The 14199-nt window shown below is 43.9% G+C and overlaps 1 protein-coding gene across 2 annotated transcripts in view; it reads left to right on the top strand.

Moving 5' to 3' along the window:
- Positions 1 to 14199, top strand: part of GPC6 (glypican 6) — a 1296759-nt gene that overhangs the window by 266435 nt on the left and 1016125 nt on the right. For both annotated transcript variants that reach the window (XM_075336760.1, XM_075336759.1), the window contains exon 2: positions 35 to 193. In XM_075336760.1, the coding sequence (XP_075192875.1) occupies positions 35 to 193 (159 nt within the window). The remainder of the gene's footprint in view (positions 1 to 34; positions 194 to 14199) is intronic.

Genomic DNA, 14199 nt, shown 5'->3' with positions numbered 1-14199 from the left:
ATATCTGTATCTGTGTTTTTTCTTTCTCTGGCAGGGGAGCATCTTCGTGTATGTCCTCAGGAATATACATGCTGCACAACTAAAATGGAAAATAAACTTAGTCAGCAAAGTAAATTGGAGTTTGAAAATCTAGTTCAAGAAACAAGTCACTTTGTCCGCACAACCTTTATATTGTGGCATCGAAAGTTTGATGGTAAGGATTTTGTCAGAATTTTTTTTTTAGATATATTACCACTTTAATCAAGCATAATGTTTTATTTTGCATTTTTGGAAATTTCTTTAGTATTCTATTAATTTACATTACAATTGATGGATGGGTAAAGTTACTTTTTTAACAGACATCATTATTAATCATATGATTTATGTCTCATGATATTCTGAATTATGAACCAAATGCTCCACTAGAAATAAGTACCACATTATTGTACATTATTGTACATTTCTGGTTAAAGAGACTTTTTACAAATGCATATAGCAATGAGATGCTATTGTAAGGTGCTCTTTGGAGCCAGGTTAAAAATATACATACTTGAGATGAGCCATACAGCTTTGTTTTTTTATTTGCCTGTTTTATCACACAACAGGACTTAACTGTCACTCATTACTTATAATATTTCTTTTGGGTATTTTCTCAAATGAAAGCCATATTCTTTTATGGCTGTCATATGTTCTAATGGCCTGAACATTTAAATGAAAATTTTAAATGTAGTTGTTGTTTTACTGCTTATAAGGATATAACATTCTTTACAACCTGGAAGTCATTATTAAGTTAAAACTTTTCACAGCTGAAAGATTTATACTATTTGCACCAATCTAAGCAATCCTCAGATGCTTGACTGGTTTCATGTGACTGTCCATAAGGTTGCCGTGATCAGAAGAAGATTGCTACTATCAGTAGAATAAACATCTTTACTTATGTGGGAGCAAATAAATAGAAACAACTAAAGAATAACATCATATTACGTCGATGTCAAACTAACTCAAGCTTTTATCACCAAATATACATACACTACTCAACAATGAAATTGTTCAAGTAAAAGAGAAATGTCAAGGAATTCTGGAAATCACACAACAAGCATTTTAATGATATATAAAATGATGAAAGAATGGAAACTTAGTTTTCAAATCCTCTCCATTTATTTATTAACCAGGAGGAGATGTTACAATCCATCAGTTTAATGTAGACATATGTATTCTCACCTCATCATTCCTGATTCTTCTTGCCGGATGCTCGATCCGCCGCACCTCTGCTGCGCCACATCTCTGGTGTTCATTCTCGTCTTCTTGTCATACAAAGATGTTAGAGCATGCTTAGTGAACTCCAGGACCTGCACAAGGCCAGAAGACCTAGCTCAGAGGGAACAGTAGGCCAGAGATGCAGTGCAACAAAGGCACAGAGGATCAGACACTTGGACATGAAATAGCAAGATGACTGGAGAGGTAAGAGGTCAGCAAAATGTTAAAGAGAAAAAACACTTTACTGCTAACATTTCTGGCCATCTCTGCTGCTCCCTTCCCACTGAGATTTCAGGCCGTAAATAGTGCTCAAAGTATGCCCAGTAAACGCCATGGCTTGTTCACTGGCAAAAGTCATACTTTAGAGTGAAGATTGGTGCAGAGGTATGACATGATTGTGGCATGGAGCACCAGACAGTGGACAGGAGGCAGTAGTGACAACAGGAGAGGTGAGTAGTGAGATGAGAATGTTTTCTTTTTTATTTCCTTATTTAACCATTTTCTGTCCCTCTGCTGTTCAGCAAGATGGCAGCTTTGGAGGAAATGATAAATAATATGTATTCTCCAGAAGGTAAATTTTGTAAATTTAGAGTAGAATTCAATTCCACTTGAATACATTTTTCCATCGCTACAAAAATATTTACTACAGGCCTTGATAGCATTTTAGGCCATGTTGGCTGCTCATATTAGCATGAACACGTTACGGTGTTGCGCTGTTCTGTTGAAAAATAGCTCCTGAAACACTTTGGAGAAAAGGCCACACCACTGGTTCCCCTATGAATTCAAATGTGATGCAAGTTATTAGTGTCCCTGCAATGAAGAATAAATTAGTCCATTGACTGTAATTTATCTCAACCCACACCATGTTCTAAAAACTCAGTGTGATGTTTTACCATGAAGGCCATTCTTAGTGTTGCCAATGTTGTTTCTACAACAAACTCCCAATTCCAGCCTCCCTTCCTGTCTTGCAATGTGACATGATGGCCTTTCAAAATTATGATCTGAGTTCAGTGACACCAGTAGCTGGACGTCTGGCTCATTGTGCATATGCCTTCTGATGGTTTATATAACAATTGTTGCTATTGGCTTAGTATGTGATGTCTGATTTCACTTCCAGTGCAGAATGGATAAATTGTGGAACCAATAGTTCTGTCATTTATCCAAAATGTTCGAGGAGATATTTTTACAAATGACAATGCCAGGCCATACTTTGCTGATACTAACATGAGCACACCATGTTGCCTAAAGGTCCTACCATGGTCTGCACTATCTATGGACTTGTCTCCAATCAAGCAAATTTGGAATGTCATTGATCAGCAATTGCAAAGGGAGCTGCCAGCAGTGGAACTTCATGGTTTATGTTCCCCAGTGTATTCCTCAAACAACCATTAATAACCTCCTTGCCAAAGGGTTTCAGATGCGTGACTTTTTTGCATGGTACTGTTACTGGCCAAAAAAATTGAGACGCTTTGAAAAAACTGTTCCATTTTTTTATAATTTGCATATCATTATTATGTCTATAGATCCTTGGAATGTCCATAACTTGAGATCTTGGAGTGGCAATTTCATTGTTGAGGAGTGTATATAATGTGATAAATTCCCCTGCAAAATGTTATAAAAAGACAAGAAAATCATTAAGATGAGCAAACCACTTTATGGGAGAGGGCAGCAAAAGGTATTTTTTGTGTCCTGTGACTGCCATTCAGCTAAAAAGGACATTTTAAAGGAACAGTCTAATGACTCACTATACGCTTCCAAAATGTCCCTTTCAGCAAGATAATATACATAAGGTTTTAGTGGTAGCTGTAAAGAGGAATTTACTGAACCTAAATGCTATCTAGTAAAATCGCCCTCAGCCAGTGTAAACATTGGAGACTAAAGCGGGCTTTACAAGCTACAACATATCTAACGATGTGTCGACGGGGTCACGTCGTAAGTGACGCACATCCGGTATCGTTAGTGGTGTTGTAGCGTGTGACAGCTACGTGTGATTGCGATTGAACGTAAAACCGTTCAAAGCATACACGTCGTTCATTTGCTAAAAATTGCACGTCGGGTTGTTCAATGTTCAACAGGGCAGCACACATCACAGTGTGCACTAGATTATAGAAGACTTATCCCACAGGTCAAAATTGAGAACATTTGGCCTTTTTCACTTAAGGGTGTTCTAACGTTTGTTGGCAGCAGTTTAGACATTCATGTCTATGCATTGCGTTATTTAGAAGGCACGCCAAATTTACACTGTTATACCAGCTGCACACTGAGTACTTTACATTCTGTCAAAATGTCATATCTTCAGTGTTGTCCCATGAAAAGATATAATAAAATATTTACAAATATGTGAGAGGTGTATTTACTTTTGCGAAATCCTGTACTAAAAAGGCCAGTATCACTGCAACTGTGTGGTGGACGTTTTAAAATATGAATATTCAAATAAGCAGCAAAAGTAAAATAAGAACAAAAAATAGCCACATTTGACCTGGTGACAGGTCTTCTTTGAGTGCTGACCATTACATCAACTCTCACTACATGAGCTACAGTTCTAGTCCGAACCCTAGTTGTATGTAAAGATGCTTTCTTTAAATTGAGGATAATTGAATGGTTCTTGCCATTAGTTGTACTGATTGTATATTATGCAATTAAATATATATTAGCAGCAGCTTGGATATGGTATTAATGTTCTTAATGTACACTGGAGGAAGATATGCTATATTTATCAATACATACCATATTTTTCAGATTATAAGACACACTTTTTTTCCCAAAATTTTGGGAGGAAACTGAGGGGTGCATCTTAAAATTTGAACGTAGCTTACCGGGGGAATGGTGGAGAGGGGTCCCAGGAGGGCAGGAAATGCTGTGCTGTCGGCACTGCTCTTTGCAGCATTGCTCTTTGTGGCTCTTTGCAGCTCTGTAAGGCAGGTGATGCTGCTCTGTGCGGCATGTGGCGCTGCTCTGTGCAGCTCTGTGCGGCAGGCAGGGCTGCTCTGTACAGCAGGCAGCGCTTCTCTTTGCGGTCGGCAGCGAGGTTCTGTGCAGCAGGCAGTGCTTCTCTGTGTGGCGGGCAACAAGATTCTGTGCGGCTGGCAGCGAGACATGGGCCATACTGAAGATGTCAGCAGAAAGGGCTTCAAATAATGGTGCCAGAGTCGGCGCATGCGCAGAAGATGCTCTTGGCTCAAGCTCCCATCTACGCACATGCCAACTCTGGCCACCATTTCTTTGAAACCCGCACCGTGGACATCTTCAGAATAGCCAGTGCCTCACTGCCCACAGCAAGCATCAGCACAGAGCAGTGTTGGCTACCCCAGCATAGAGCAGCACCGGCTACCCCAGCAGAGAGCAGCACCAGCTGTCCCAGCACAGAGCAGTGCCCGCTGCCCCAGCACAGCGCCGCAGCCTGTAATGGGCATCCGGGCCCCTCTCTGCACCACCTGCAGCATTGCCATACTCCATCACTTCCTCTGCCACCTGTTACCCCCGCTCCACCAATGCTGCCTCCCCATCTCCCCGGTAAGACACCAACAGATTATAAAACGGACCCTATATCTTTTTTTTTTACCATTTTTATCTTTAAATATGGGGTGCATCTTATAATCCAGTGCGTCTTACAAAATGAAAAATACAGTACATTTAGTTTGGTAAACATCATGGAAGACATGGTTTCTAATTCTGTAAAATGCATTAATATTTCGCAAGAGCTAATTTATACATTGGGTAAAAACTATAATTGACAGCTATATTGAGTGATCATAATGTTTCTGTTTGCAGTGGTTATTTGTCTAATAAATTAAACCAAATAGAAATCAAAATTTTCTTCAAGATTGTACTTCTGCGCTGGAACAGAAGAAAGTAAACATCATATATCTGTTATATAATAAATTGTCGTTACACTATGTGGAGTGATTTAACCAGACCTCCTAAGAGATATAAGACTCGCAAATCAGAAACTTTTATAGAGAGAAACAATAAAAATCTCTTTTGAACATAAAATTGATTCTTGCTGCTCATAATGTAAAAAAAATGCTACTTAATTCTTAAAAAGTGCATATTAGTCTACCGCTGCATGGATTTTTATTATTGGCTTGCACAGAATGGGAATAATTTATTTTCCAGAAAAAAAGAGTATTAAATTGTTGCCACAAATTTGTGACAGTAATCTGTAATCACAGGGGAGTTTATTCAACCTTGCAATTAAGCCTGAAAGCTGGAACTGGCTTCTTGTTCTTTCAATGATTAGGTTTATTGAAAATCACGTTCTAGTGATTTTTTGCTATGGTTAAAAGGGGGAAACTATCATTAAATAGCATTAAAAGGTTGCATAAAATGAAAGGAAACACAAACACAAAGGAACTTTTATTTTATGTTTACAAGGATATAAACCATTTCTTTAAGAGGATTTCTACCCACAAGTTAAAATTAGATTATCATTATCAAATCATAAATTTAGCACAGTAGCCAAGGTTTAGTAATAATTATGTTTAATTTACCGTATATACTGGCGTATAAGACGACTTTTTACCCCCTTAAAATAATGGCTACAGTGGGGGGTCGTCTTATACGCCGGATATACGGGGGGGGGTGTGTATGTACACTGCAGCGTCCAGGGGAGGTGGGGGCAGCAGCTCTGGAGCACAGGGGAACGCTGCGGCCTGCATCCTTTGATCTCCTGCACCCGCTCATATAATATGCACAGCCGCTGTCCATCTCCAATGGTGCTGAAATCGCACGCAGTGAGGGGCTGGGGGAGCGGTGCATATTATATGAGCCTGCGTCCCAGTGTGATCGCACATGTCCCCCATGTGTTAGATTTGGCCCCCAGGCTGCTGCTCATTCTAAAATAAAAAAGCTTTACTTACCCCTGCAGCGTTTTTCCCTGTGTCCCTGCTTCCAGTGTGATCAGGCAGCAGAGATCTCAGGCTGCTGTGCCGATCACATGACCGCACTGAACCAGGAAGTGGAAGAACAGAAGCACGGAGCCAGACAGGAGGGAGCTCAGCGCTGCAGGAGATAAGGAAAGAGGGTTTTATTTTACTTTGGGCAGCAGCCTAGGGGCCATATCTGACACAGGGGGACTTGTGCGATCTATAGGGGCCATGGGCAGCACTATGGGGGCGATATCTGACACAGGGGGACTTGTGCGATCTATATAGGGGCCATGGGCAGCACTATGGGGGAGATATCTCACACAGGGGGACTTGTGCCCATTATGGGCCCCGGTGAGCTGCTTCTAACCCCCCAGATGTATGCCCTGCCAATCCCCCCCGCCGATGCCGCGGGTGCTGTACCCGCCGAGCCGCGGGTGCAGGCCCCACAGAGCAGCAGAGTTGTGTGTATTTGTCTGTATGTAGGAGAGTTGTATGTGTTTGTCTGTATGTAGCAGAGTTGTGTGTGTTTGTCTGTATGTAGCAGAGTTGTGTGTGTTTGTCTGTATGTAGCAGAGTTGTGTGTGTTTGTCTGTATGTAGCAGAGTTGTATGTGTTTGTCTGTATGTAGCAGAGTTGTGTGTGTTTGTCTGTATGTAGCAGAGTTGTGTGTGTTTGTCTGTATGTAGCAGAGTTGTATGTGTTTGTCTGTATGTAGCAGAGTTGTACGTGTTTGTCTGTATGTAGCAGAGTTGTATGTGTTTGTCTGTATGTAGCAGAGTTGTATGTGTTTGTCTGTATGTAGCAGAGTTGTATGTGTTTGTCTGTATGTAGCAGAGTTGTATGTGTTTGTCTGTATGTAGCAGAGTTGTATGTGTTTGTCTGTATGTAGCAGAGTTGTATGTGTTTGTCTGTATGTAGCAGAGTTGTGTGTGTTTGTCTGTATGTAGCAGAGTTGTGTGTGTTTGTCTGCATGTAGCAGAGTTTTATGTGTTTGTCTGTATGTAGCAGAGTTGTATGTGTTTGTCTGTATGTAGCAGAGTTGTATGTGTTTGTCTGTATGTAGCAGAGTTGTATGTGTTTGTCTGTATGTAGCAGAGTTGTGTGTGTGTGTTTGTCTGTATGTAGCAGAGTTGTGTGTGTTTGTCTGTTTGTAGCAGAGTTGTGTGTGTCTGTTTGTAGCAGAGTGTAGTACCATTGTTTCAGTCCAGATGTGGCTTTATACAGCAGGGAGGAGCATTACTTGCTGTACTAAGTGAACATTGGAGCAATTGATCTGTCAATGGCCCTTTAAAAACATATTGTACGGCTCTCGCGGAATTAAAATTAACATGTTGCAATCAAAGCAGACTTTTTTTCATTTGGGAGCGGGGTAGTCTTATACAGTGAGTATATCCCAAATTCTATATTTTTAGGGCAGAAGTTGGGGGTCGTCTTATACGCCCAGTCGTCTTATACGCCGGCATATACGGTACTTACAAAAGCCATTTTTCTGCAAACGTGACAAGAGGAAATAGAACTATATTTGTAGAGTCCTTATTAGAGTTGAGCGCGGTTCGAGGTTCTCCAGTTCACGGCTCGAATGATTTTGGGGGCTGTTCTAGATCGAACTAGAACTCGAGCTTTTTTGCTAAAGCTCGATAGTTCTAGATACGTTCGAGAACGGTTCTAGCAGCAAAAAAAACAGCTAATTCCTAGCTGGCTTTCCGCTGTAATAGTGTAAGTCACTCTGTGACTCACACTATTATTACATTTCAGTGTATAGTGTGCGGGAACAGCGCATTCAGATCACTGCTGTATGTATAATGGCGATCGCCATTTTTTTTTTCCTTGTCTTCCTTCCCTAAGCGCGCGCGTGTAGTGGGGCGGGCCAGCATGTCAGCCAATCCCAGACACACACAGCTAAGTGGACTTTTAGCCAGAGAAGCAACGGCATGTGTGATAGGATGTCCATGTCCCATGTCCCTGCATTATAAAACCGGACATTTTCCTCCAGCACGCCATTATTTGCCTTCTGCGTCCTTGGTGTCAGACATCACTGGCGCAGCTCCTATCACGGATACTGCTGTATACGCTCCATACACAGCGCTCAACAACTTAGGGATAGCACTTTCTATCAGTCCTTTTAAGGGCTCATACCGGCAGGGTCAGAGCCATAGGTGACAGGTCCGTGAAAACAGAGTTTAACAGCTACACAAGATGACAGCGTCTGTGTAGCTAAGGTCAGGGATTTCCTCGCTGCATTTCCCCATTGGGAGGGATAGAAAGGCAGGCTTCCTTTCCACTACCCAGAGACCCACAACCCTGCCACTGTACCCTCCTGCCCTTTGCACACTCCAACTCATTATAACTAAGCCATTTTACTAGCAAACACTGAGTGAACCTAGTGGCATCCTAAACGTGGCTATTGGATTTCTGTATAGTCCCACTAGTGCAAAGATAATTGCAGCACGTCTGCCTGCATTGCACACTCAAATTCATTGTTACTAAGCCATTATACTAGCAAAAACTGCTGCAACTTATTGGCATGCAAAAAGTGGCAGTTGTACTCCATTTGTGCCCCACAGGTGCCAAGCTATTTACAGCACCTCTGCAAGACACCCTCCTGCTCTGTTTTTAAAAGCTATAATAATAGCAAAAACTGCTGCAACTTAGTGGCATACAAGAAGAGGCTGTTGTACTCCATTTGTGCCCCACAGGTGCCAAGCTATTTACAGCACCTCTGCATGACACCCTCCTGCTCTGTTTTTAAAAGCTATAATAATAGCAAAAACTGCTGCAACTTAGTGGCATACAAAAAGTGGCTGTTGTACTTCTGTATTGTCCCACTAGTGCAAAGATATTTGCAGCACCTCTGCCTGCATTGCACACTCAAACTCATTGTTACTTACTAAGACATTATAATACCAAAAATTTAGTAAACTTAGTGGCATACAAGAAGTGGCTGTTGTACTCCATTAGTGCCCCACTGGTTCAAATCTATGTGCAGCACCTCTGCATGACACCCTTCTACTCTGTTTTTAAAAGCTATAATAATAGCAAAAACTGCTGCAACTTAGTGGCATACAAAAAGTGGCTGGTGGACTTCTGTATTGTCCCACTAGTGCAAAGATATTTGCAGCACCTCTGCCTGCATTGCACACTCAAACTCATTGTTACTTACTCAGACATTATAATACCAAAAATTGAGTAAACTTAGTGGCATACAAGAAGTGGCTGTTGTACTCCATTAGTGCCCCACTGGTGCAAATCTATGTGCAGCACCTCTGCATGACACCCTCCTGCTCTGTTTTTAAAAGCTATAATAATAGCAAAAACTGCTGCAACTTAGTGGCATACAAAAAGTGGCTGTTGTACTCCATTTGTGCCCCACAGTTGCCAAGCTATTTACAGCACCTCTGCATGACACCCTCCTGCTCTGTTTTTAAAAGCTATAATAATAGCAAAAACTGCTGCAACTTAGTGGCATACAAAAAGTGGCTGTTGGACTTCTGTATTGTCCCACTAGTGCAAAGATATTTGCAGCACCCCTGCCTGCATTGCACACTCAAACTCATTGTTACTTACTAAGACATTATAATACCAAAAATTGAGTAAACTTAGTGGCATACAAGAAGTGGCTGTTGTACTCCATTAGTGCCCCACTGGTGCAAATCTATGTGCAGCAGCTCTGCATGACACGCTCCTGCTCTGTTTTTAAAAGCTATAATAATAGCAAAAACTGCTGCAACTTAGTGGCATACAAAAAGTGGCTGTTGTACTCCATTTGTGCCCCACAGGTGCAAAGCTATTTACAGCACCTCTGCATGACACCCTCCTGCTCTGTTTTTAAAAGCTATAATAATAGCAAAAACTGCTGCAACTTAGTGGCATACAAGAAGTGGCTGTTGTACTCCATTTGTGCCCCACAGGTGCCAAGCTATTTACAGCACCTCTGCATGACACCCTCCTGCTCTGTTTTTAATAAGCCATAATGATAGCAAAAAATACTGCCATTTAGTGGCATCATAGAACTGGCTGTTGTTTTTCATTATTGTCCCACTGCTGCCAAGCTATTTCTAGCACCTGTGCAGGACACCCTCCTGCTCTGTTTTTAATAAGCTATAATGATAGCAAAAAATACTGCCATTTAGTGGCATCATAGAACTGGATGTTGTATTTCATTATTGTCCCACTGGTGCCAAGCTATTTCTAGCACCTGTGCAGGACACCCTCCTGCTCTGTTTTTAATAAGCTATAATGATAGCAAAAAATACTGCCATTTAGTGGCATCATAGAACTGGCTGTTTTATTTCATTATTGTCCCACTGGTGCCAAGCTATTTCTAGCCCCTGTGCAGGACACCCTCCTGCTCTGTTTTTAATAAGCTATAATGATAGCAAGAAATACTGCCATTTATTTGCATCATAGAACTGCCTGTTGGACTTCCATTAGTGTCCCACTGGTGCAAATCTATTTTTAAGCACCTCTGCATGACACCCTCATGCACATTTTGCTACGCTAATTTTATAGCAAACTCAGGGAATTCATTGCTGCATTTGATAATTCGGAGGGATAGAAAGTGATGCTTCCTTTAGCTTTTCCTTGTGTTCATAGACAGCATCTCCAAGTCCACACCCGAAGAGCAATTTCTCCTCCACGTCTAAGTGTGGAGAGGCAGCTAGTGCGCATGCGTGTGCCGATTTATCCCAGCTGCAGCCTAACTACAGTGTTTCGCCTAGTGAGTATGCTCAGCCTGACTGTGCCATTCCTGAGGCTAAGTCTTCATTTCGGGATACAGCGCATGCTCCCACACTTAGTGCGAAAAGCCTCCTTGCACAGGTACTTGCATTCCGTGCCGGGTCTAAGTCCTGTTTTGGGCCTAGACACCATGCTAAAGCTGATAGTCTTTTTTCAGAGACTGTATTTCATGCAACTGAGCATGCTCAGGCACTTACTGCATCAGAGACTAGGTCCGGTAATGAACTCTTTGGCCCTGCCCCTGATGTTAGGGGCCCATATAGACCACAGGGCATCAGGTGTCCTGACGATGTGGCTAGGCCACTCCCAAATGGCTTGCAGAGGCTCGCCCGTTTGACTTGTAACCTCATTATTGATGGTCAGACGATAACTGGTGAGGTGTTTGTGTCGTGGCAGCCATGAGGTCATTATTGAAGTTTCGGTTCCAAATAGGACGCTAGTTATGCCACTCATGACGTGTCACTCTGCTTTTGTCTCCAGGAGGTGCATTGTGGTCCACCCTGGTTTGGGGCAGACCAAGGTTATAAAACGGGCTGGAGCCAACAAGGAGGTGCGCAGTCTTCTATTATGCTCCGAAAGAGCACACCTCCATGTGTTGAACCCATTGCGGCTTTAGGCCAGAGGTAGGCAGGGATAGGGCGTCGATGCAGGCCGCCACCACAGTTGGTAACGCAGAACAGTTAAGACCAGCTCCTGTCCTACAAGTCCTGCTTGGGCAGCCCAGTGGCATTAACAGGCCTGCTGCTGCTGATGCACCTGCTGTCCACAGGTGTGGCCCCAATGCACACGGTCAGCGTACTCAATGGCCCCTGTGATGTTAACAGGGAGTTCCTGGGCTGGGTGGGTGTGTGGACCCTGGGACGCTAACAGGGCTCCCAGTCTCCAGATCCCAGTGGTGTCTAACTCGGTTCAGGCAACTATTAGTTTCATAGCCACACAGATCTGTATCCTCCACCTAACCTTCCAGTTGCCAACCTCTCCTTTTCCATCTGGGAGCACGGTGGACATTGACTGCTGATGGGTATATATACCTTTCTCTTTCTTTTCTTATTAATTTTCGTTATATAGCGGTAACATAGTATATACCACCTTATCCAAATCTGCCAGTCCCACCCTAACAGATGGTGTTTCTTCATCAAATGTTACTTTTGCTTAACCAACAAACCCACGGACAAAAACTTTTTTCCCCTTTCCAACACACCTGTTCCCCTTTCCACCAGCATCTGTCCTTTTTCAACTCATTTGGTATATGACCAAAAGTGCAACTCTGCAGGGACACCGTACTCAATGCCGTCTCAGCACAGCAACCAGCCCTCGGTCCCTCAGATGTGGACAAGTAAAAGACCATTTCCTCCTATCCATGACAAAGCGTTGAGATTCACTCTGTGCAGCACTGGTGTTTACTGATAAAAGCAGATCTAAGAATCCGTACCACCTTCTGCAGATACTCCTGTATACAAGCGTCCCTTTCTATGGCAGGAATTATTTAGCCAAATTTGGTCTTGTACCGAGGATCTAACAGTGTGGCAACCCAGTAGTTAGCATTACTTCAAATTCGTACAATCCGAGGGTCATGTTGTAGGTAGTGCAGCAAGAAGGCACTCATATGTCTTGTGCATCCAGGAGGACCAAGTCCTTGGTTTGTTGGTGGCAGAAAGGTGAGAATCGTGCCTCCTTCCTCTGCCCTCTCCCCCCAACCTCGCACAACCGAAATGTGAGCAAGCTCTCACTCATCTGCTGAGTCTTCCATGCCCATCGCAAGTTCGTCCTCCATTTCTTCATGGGATCCTGCACCTTCCTCAACAATTTTTGCTGATACTATGCGCCCTTGTTAATCCCTATCCCCACCATGACTGCCGCCTAGGTGCCGCTCACCGTATGGACCTTGTACATCTTCTGCATATGACTCCTCCTGTACTTCCTCCCCTTCCTCTTGGACCAACACCTGACTCCGAATAATGCTTACAGTGTGCTCCATCTTGTAGATGACCAGAATTGTCACGCTGAGAATGGCATTGCTAGTGCTAAACATCTTCGTCGACATTTGTAAACTGTGTAGAAGGGTGCATAGGTCCTTGATCTGACACCACTCCAGCAGCGTGATCTGCACCACCTCTGGATCAAGTTATCCCAGGGTATACGTCATACCGTATTTCAGCAGGACCCTAAGACTTCAGGAGCGATGAAAGTTGTTGAGCTGCTGGGTGCAAAGGATGAAAGTGAGCACATAGCAGCGTGCCCGCTGCACAAGGCCATGTAGGCCGGGATGGTATTTTAAAAATTGCTGGAGAATGAGATTCAACACGTGAGCCATACAAGGCACGTGTGTCACATTGCCCTAACGAAGGGCCACAAACAGGTTTGCATCATTGCCGCACACGGCTGTTAAGTCACCAACTGTTACGGGGGGACCGGCAGATTAGGACCAGGGGTATATATCCCAATCGCCAGTCGGGGCCCACCGTGCTCCAGATGGTAATGGAGCTGCTGGCACCCTGTGGGTTAGGCGGAGACTATAGAGCTGGATGGCTATGAAATAACTCAAGGAACCGGTCACGTGTGTAGGGACACGTCAGACCGGATGACAACCCAGTTAGCGTTTCGGTGGAGCGGACGCTTCTCCGACCATGTGTGTAACAACACGTCAGGCCGGATAGTAACCAGTTAGCGTTGACAGAGAAGACCGCTGCGACAGCGCCCTGTCGGCCACGTGTGTAAGTCACGTCAGGCCGAGCAGTCCTCCGATTAGCGTTTCTGGCCACCACTCGACTGGCAACGTGTGTAAAGGACACGTCAGACCAGGTAGTCACACCAGTAGCATTTGACTGGGAAGCCGAGGATGATAATAGGGTTCACACACCCAATCCAGGAACACCCTGTTGACTTTACAGGGGTTCTGGGGTGCGCTGTCTGTGCGTGTAGAGAGCACAACCGGACAGGTGCCAGGTGACGCAGCAGGTACACTGTCCGTGTGCGTAGAGGGCACTCTCAGACAGGGGACGCAACAGGTATTCTGTCCGTGTGCGTAGGAGGCACAACTGAACAGGTGACGCAGCAGCCGCAGCCCAGTTAATGCCACTGGACTGCTCTAGCACAACAGGAACGGTAGCAATGAAGCACGGCGCCTGCCCCTCATGTGCTGAGCCACGAATCTTGGCGTGACAGGCACCGTTCGCCTAGCCCTACCTACCGCTTCCAACAAGGCTTATGCCACCAAGAACTCTAAATGAAGACTGCGCACCTCCATGTTGTCTCCAGCCCCTTTTATAACCTGGGTCCGCCCCAAACCCAGGGTGGAACCACCAAGGTCCAATAGCAGAGTGCCATGTCATTAGTGACGTCACATGCGACCTATCCG

This window comes from Anomaloglossus baeobatrachus, chromosome 2 (genome assembly GCF_048569485.1).
Source record: "Anomaloglossus baeobatrachus isolate aAnoBae1 chromosome 2, aAnoBae1.hap1, whole genome shotgun sequence".
Classification (NCBI taxonomy): Eukaryota; Metazoa; Chordata; class Amphibia; order Anura; family Aromobatidae; genus Anomaloglossus; species Anomaloglossus baeobatrachus.
Note: the sequence above shows the minus strand (reverse complement) of the source record. Positions and strands in the feature narration are given on the sequence as shown.